The sequence below is a fragment of the Tetrao urogallus genome, assembly GCF_951394365.1.
Source record: "Tetrao urogallus genome assembly, chromosome: 9".
In the NCBI taxonomy this organism is placed as follows: Eukaryota; Metazoa; Chordata; class Aves; order Galliformes; family Phasianidae; genus Tetrao; species Tetrao urogallus.
In genome coordinates this window covers 22,750,107-22,756,800 of record NC_136822.1, presented here as the reverse complement: position 1 = coordinate 22,756,800, position 6,694 = coordinate 22,750,107, and the positions used below count along the sequence as shown (strand labels likewise).

At 52.7% G+C, this 6,694-nt stretch overlaps 1 protein-coding gene across 1 annotated transcript; it reads left to right on the top strand.

Moving 5' to 3' along the window:
- Positions 1 to 1,036: 1,036 nt before the first annotated feature.
- Positions 1,037 to 1,588, top strand: RAP2B (RAP2B, member of RAS oncogene family; the record flags this gene model as incomplete). Its single annotated transcript, XM_079539754.1, has 1 exon — positions 1,037 to 1,588. One exon carries the CDS (start codon positions 1,037 to 1,039, stop codon positions 1,586 to 1,588), a length of 552 nt encoding a protein of 183 aa, XP_079395880.1.
- Between the last annotated feature and the right edge of the window lie 5,106 nt (positions 1,589 to 6,694).

The following is a 6,694-nucleotide window of genomic DNA, read 5'->3' as shown; positions in this document are numbered from 1 at the left end:
GCTCCTGGCTAGAGGTGTGGCACTGACCCACAGATGGACGCAGCACTGTTCAGTGACAACAGCGTGCAGCTGATGATTTATTTGGGGTACTTTGCCTCCCATGGCCTGTATCACCCACTGGCGTGCTCCAGTGGCATCAGCTATCAGGCTGCAATCAGAAAGAGCCACACGTTGCAAACACTTGAATAAAGGCTGAGAACCGTAAGGAACCGGGTGGGATGTAAATGCAAAAGCTTGCCGTGCCAAAATAACCGGCGGGATTTCCTTGAAAGGAACTTCCTCTGGACAGAAAGTGCAAGGAAGCCCCATACGAACAGAGGCGAGCAGGCAGCGCCCGCCACTCAACGCGCCCGGCCGGGGCGTGCGGGGCTGCAGGGCAGCGCGGCGGGCGCACAGGGGGGGCGCACAGGGGGGCGCACGGGGGGGCGCACAAGGCTCGCCGTGAGCGGCGTTCAGCCCTCAGGACGCGCACAGTGAGGCACGACGCTCCGGCACCGGGGAGCGACCGCCCACAGCCAGCGCCGCTCCGGGCCTGGGCGGATCTAACGGGGCTCGGGACACCGCAAGCCGCCCTGAAGAGCGCCGGTGCCCGAGGAGCCGCCCCCCCGGCACGAGCAACGGGAGCACGCGGCCCCGCGCAGGGCCGATAGCGGCGGCGGGCTGGCGGGCCGGTAGCCGGGCAGCACCGCCCACAAGGGGCGGGCGGGCAGGAGCCGCCATTCCCGCACTCCGAGCGGAGCGGCGGCGGCGGCGGGGCGGAGCCGTGCTCCGAAGCCGCCAATGACGGACGGCCGCGGGCGGAGGGCCGCTCCGCGGGGCGCTCCCCGCCCCTTCCCCTCCTCTCCGCGCAGGCCCCGCTGCCCGCCCCTCCCCGGGGCGCGGCGCTGCCCGGCGGGGCTCGCCCGGCGCGGCTCCGCGAGGCGCGGCCGCCCCTTCTCCGCCCCGGCGCCGGAGAGCGGCCGGCGGGAGCGGCCCTCCTTCCCTCCGCGAGGGCGGGCGGAGAGCGGCGGCGCCGCGCGGGAGGCGCTCCGGAGCCATGCGGGAGTACAAGGTGGTGGTGCTGGGCTCGGGCGGCGTGGGCAAGTCCGCCCTCACCGTGCAGTTCGTCACCGGCTCGTTCATCGAGAAGTACGACCCCACCATCGAGGACTTCTACCGCAAGGAGATCGAGGTGGACTCCTCGCCGTCCGTGCTGGAGATCCTGGACACGGCGGGCACCGAGCAGTTCGCCTCCATGCGGGACCTCTACATCAAGAACGGGCAGGGCTTCATCCTGGTGTACAGCCTGGTGAACCAGCAGAGCTTCCAGGACATAAAGCCCATGCGGGACCAGATCATCCGCGTCAAGCGGTACGAGCGGGTGCCCATGATCCTGGTGGGCAACAAGGTGGACCTGGAGGGCGAGCGGGAGGTGTCCTTCGGGGAGGGCAAGGCGCTGGCCGAGGAGTGGAGCTGCCCCTTCATGGAGACCTCGGCCAAGCACAAAGCCTCGGTGGACGAGCTGTTCGCCGAGATCGTCCGCCAGATGAACTACGCCGCGCAGCCCGGCGGGGACGAGCCCTGCTGCGCCGCCTGCGCCATCCTCTGAGCGCCCGCGGGGACGGACGCGGCCCCGCACCGCCCGGGCCGGGCACGGGGCGCCGCCTCCCGCCCGCCCCGCCGCGCTGCTCCGCTCCGGGCCGCGGCCGTAACGGGGCCGGCCGGGCGCCCCGACACGCTATGCAAGGTGGAGCGCGGCGCGGGGAGCGGCGCGTCCACCCGGACCGGGACCGGACGGAGCGCGGGGCGGCGCGACCGCCTGTGAAAGGATTCCCTATTTTGTTGACCTGCTGTATCCCGGGGGGTCCGCAGGAGATTGGCAGGGCGTTATTTTTTAATGGTTCTTTTTTTTGCGATCAGCTGTGAAAACGTTACAAGTCTGCACAATGTTTAGGTGTGCGTGCGTGTGTGATTTCGTTATTTTATCCCCCCCCTCCGGTGGGTGAGAGGGGCGTTCCTTCCTTCCCGGGCTCTGTCTGGGTCGGCGCTGCCCGCAGTGCCCCGCTCCGAGCGGCACGGCCCCCCCGCACCCCGTGCCCGCAGTGCCTTCCCCGCACCCCGTGCCGGCCGGTGCCAACCTGTGAGCGCCGCAGAATCCCCTTCTCTGCCACTCGGAACCCACACGCAGTTCCCTCTCAGTAATCGTGCCGAACAGGCCAGGACAAAAGGGCCCATTGTTGGTGGGATTTATTTCTTGTTTCCACCCGAGCCTTTTAGCTGTAATTTCCACGTCTTGCAAGTTTGGCCTTCATTTACTTCAAATTTGTGAGAATTCAGCATTTTGGGACTTGGTGGGCTTTTTTTTCCGCCTCCTTCTTTGTGTTTTATGATGATTGTTGTGTGGGGTGAACCTCCAGCCAGCAGCGGAAGAAATCTCAACATTGCAACATACCAAGAAAATTCTAACACCTGTCCTTTTGATTCCAGACCTGCAGTTAAGAGATGTCTATCCATTTTAAGAATTTTAATACAAATGCTGTTTTTTAGAAAACAACTTTGTGCGCTTCTGTGTACTACGTGGAACAAACGTTAATTGTTAAAGGTTAATTACATCGGCTGTTAATCCTGGTTCATAGCATAGTCACAGTAAGAAGGGTGTGAGGGGCTTCATTTAGCTGAGGATGGTGTTTAAACAAAACGGCCAAATGCCGAAGCCCAAGATGACTGAATTGCCAGTGGAACAGTAAGACAGAATTTCACTTGTGTTTGGGTCCCGGTCCTGTGTGAAGGCAGCCGGAGCGGAGTGCTGCGTGCAGCGGGCAGCTGTAGGAAGCCCTGTGCTGTAACAGCAGTGTCTCGGAAGGTTAGCACCCTGTTCTTCGCTATGGGCGGCCTGGTTTGGTAGAGCAAGAGTCTGAAAGTTATTTATGACGTCTCCGCTTTTCATCTCTTTGCATTTTAATGCCTGGAAATTGTGGTTTCCTGATTTGAAGAGGGAGCGGGGTGGGAGGACGCTGTACCTTCAGTGAGCTGGGGCACCTGGGCTTTGCTGATCTCCTTTACCTTTCTCTCTTAGCTCCTCTTCAAAGACTAGCACACAAAAAGTGCAGCTTTCTCTCCCTGCCGAGAAAACTTGAAATTGTCTTACTGCGTGAAAGCAGAAATTGAGCAGTGCTGCATGAAGGGTTTTCAGTTAGGCTGGCGCGATCTGGCTGCCTCGATGCCCAACATTGATCTGATCATTTCTTCTTTTAAGTAGGAAAGCTTTCTGCTTCAGCGCTGGCAGAAGTGGCTTTTGTTAAATTCACCCCAATGATTGACATTAAAATTACAATTTTATGTTTTAGTTGAAGATTGGGTATTGATTTTAGCAGCATCCAATACCTACTAAAAAATTGGATGCCAAGTATTAGGGGCTTCTTTTAACAGGAATGATGCATTGGAAAGAAAGCTTGACTGCAGGCATATCTTGCACTGAAGTTTACGGAAGAAAATTTGCCATAAATTCACATCTCAGCTATTGCGATGGTCAACGTTTGCCTTAAATTCAGTGAGACTGTGTAGTGTTCAGCACCTAACCGGCCTCGTGCCAGATCGATGTATTGAAAGCAAGTCGTTCAGCTTGGTAAAAGCAGTTCTCTGCAGCACACAGCAGATTTGTCATGTTTCATAGTGCCTCCTGTTTTCCTGTTGCCCGTGTTGTGATTGAGGAATGTACAAATGGATGTTAGCAGCATACGGTGGGACGCAGAGTCCCGTGTTCCTTAGCCTGGCAGAGCAGCTGAAGGCAACTAAGGAAACTCTGGACTGTGCTGGCTTTTTTTGTAGCTCTACTCTTAATTCTTGCCAAAAAGGGGTGTTTGTCAAACGGCGAAGGATTAGAGAAACCATGGCGTGGGTCTGACGGAGTTCTGAATGTATTGAGGTGTTCAGTGTTCTCTATGCCTTGGTGAGGACAGCACAAAAGTAGAACTCAGTGCTTGATCTTCCAAATCCTCTGAAGTGTTCTGGTGCTTGTTAAACATAGGCCTTGTCTATCAAGTAGAAACAAAATCACACTGCTTTAACTTGACTGAATAATGAAAGCTATATTTGCTTCTACACTAGAAAAAAAATGTTGTATCAATATGAAGGTACTCTTTTATTCCTTTTCCCTGTGGGAATATGTTATACCAGTGTCAATACAAAGGTGGTATATAGTTCTTTTCACAGTGAGAATTGCAAAAAATGTAATCGATTTGGAAGAAAAATTACATTCCCAGCCAGAATACTTCCTGACAGTGCAGAAATTGTATAAACAAGGCCTTGGTTTAAGGCTGGTCTTATGACCACATATTTTGCTGTACATAATGATGGTATTTTTAAAAATCCAAGCTTGTTCTATCGCCAGAAAGCATGCCTTTGAAATCCCAGTCTCTGTGATTGTAACCATGCCGTATTCCGGACTTCGTTGCAAATACAAGTGTGGTTCTTCCCAACCCCGTGCTCAGGCTCTGTTGATGTGCGCAGTTCTGAGGGCGGTGCTCAGTGCTCTGGCTGCGGGACTCCTGGAGGTTCTGCTGCTCTCAAAAGAATGTGTGGCAGGCTTTTGTCAAAGAGCATTTATTTTCAATAAAGGGCAGCTGGCTCTTTGTGACTTCTTCATCTGGATCCTCCTTGCGTGCAGGTGTTGCTAAGTTTCGCGTTTCCTCGAGGAGTGACAAAATGCAAGACCTTCCATTTTCTCCAAGAGCTTTGTGTGAAAAGGAGCGGCGTCCTTGAATCCTCTGCTGTTCAGAGTAATGGCAGCTCCCCTGGGCGGCCATGGGAAGCGTTTGGAGCAGCGCGCCATTAGGAGCCCTGTGACTCACACGAGTAGAGCAGGCGGCCCGGGAGCCTTCGTGGCAGAGCTTTGCTGTGCCCTGGAGGACTGCTGCCATCGGCGCCCGTCCGTGGGCTGAAGAGAGACTGCTCTGGAAGCAAGGATGTGTGTGCGCTCTGTCAAAGGTGGAATGGTCTTCAGTAATGGCCTTCACAGCCCAGAGCCTCGTCAGCAGCATTTATAGCTTCGTACAGAACGTCTACGTCAAAAAGGCTCTTCTGTCATATTGCTGTAACATCGTGGTCTGAAATCTCATTTTTTAGGAATTCAGCATCTGCCTGACTCCTAAAATCTTTTATTTGGAAGTGAGGAACTCTGACAAACATATGCACACGTATGAGAGCGATGAAATAGTGATGGTTCAAACAGTTAAAGGTGCCTGAGTGAGCTGAGCCCAGACACCTGGGGTGCAGCACTGGGCCGCCTTGGTTTGGCTTTAACTACTCCTCACACTGTGCCAGTCTGTAATGGAGAAGCTCTCTGTGTTTCCCAAGGAAGAGTGGTTGTGTGTGGTGTGTGCTTGTGTGTTTCTTCTGACATGGCTGGAGTCAAAACTCTCATCCTTAGCACCAGCGACCTCAGCCTCTGTGGTCTCCGTGCTGCACACTGTCACTACTGCATGGAGAAAACACGCAGTGAAACCTGAACTGCTCGAGAGATGCTGACATTAAAATTTCTCTGTAGCAGTCTTATTTTTGGGGGGTATGAGTACTCTAACCAAAACATTGGGTGCTGGTATAATATTGTTGATGCCAAGCGTGGTGATTCAAGTAGATGACATACTGTGCAAAAACCAAACACTATAGATAAATACTTAATCTGCAAAATCTAACGTGTCTTAGATCCTATCTAAAAGACTGTAAAATTAGAAGTGAATTAACTAGAACTTGTAAGCTGTTCAAGTAAGTCTTAAAAGATTGGAAGCAGCTGTTGTGCAGTAACTTTAATATCTCCACAGCATCTGGGTCTTTGGGAAGTTTGGGCTCAGACAAGGCTAAGTGGTCCGGAGTCCAAAGCTTTGTTTTGACAATCTGGGCAGAGGGAGGTTTTTAGAGAGTGTCAGACGTGTAACTTCAGCTTTAGTGATTTAAGAATCATTTTACTTCTACAAAATTCTTTGGTTTTGAGGGAACATTATAAAAAGTGCCTAATGAATAGATCTAAAGTCCAGGTAATGAATTTCAGATGTTTCTGCTGCAAGAAATCCCTTGGCAAACAGTCTGATCAGCGACGCTGATTTTGGTGGTGTATGGGAGCTGCTGAATCATGGCCTGAGCCTCTGATTGACCACCTGAGGTGAGCCGTGAGTCAGTCCTGGGAGCACAGGTGAAGGCAATTCTGTGCTGGGCTGCGCCTCTCCTAGAGCCCATTTAAGAGCTGACTGCCACTGGGGAAGGGTCTCTCTTGGAGATTGCTCCTCCTGGAGTCTTCTCAGCGAGCCCAGGACAAGGGTAAGCTTTTCATCCATTCATCTGTAGTGTGATAATCTGTTTGTCCTAATTTTCCTGTTAATTTCTTAATTATAACATCTGTATATTCATTGTTTATACAGGTGGGTTGTTGCCTTTTTGTGTTATGGCACTAGGATGCAATGGGATGCTTGAGGTTATTTGTGAGGATGGTCGTTAATCAGCTTTCAGGGAAAAACAACCCACCAAAGAAGTGTTTTCCCTTTGAATTGGGAATTGAGAAAGGTGCAGGCCAGCATTTGTATTGGTATTCCTTTGCCAGTTTCTCTCTGGTATGTCAGTGTTATACTTTGTTTCTACCATGCTACTGTGAAACCAATTAAATAATTAGTGTGAATACCTACAGATTCATGTTATTTTGCTAGAGTTACAGGTAAGACCGTAA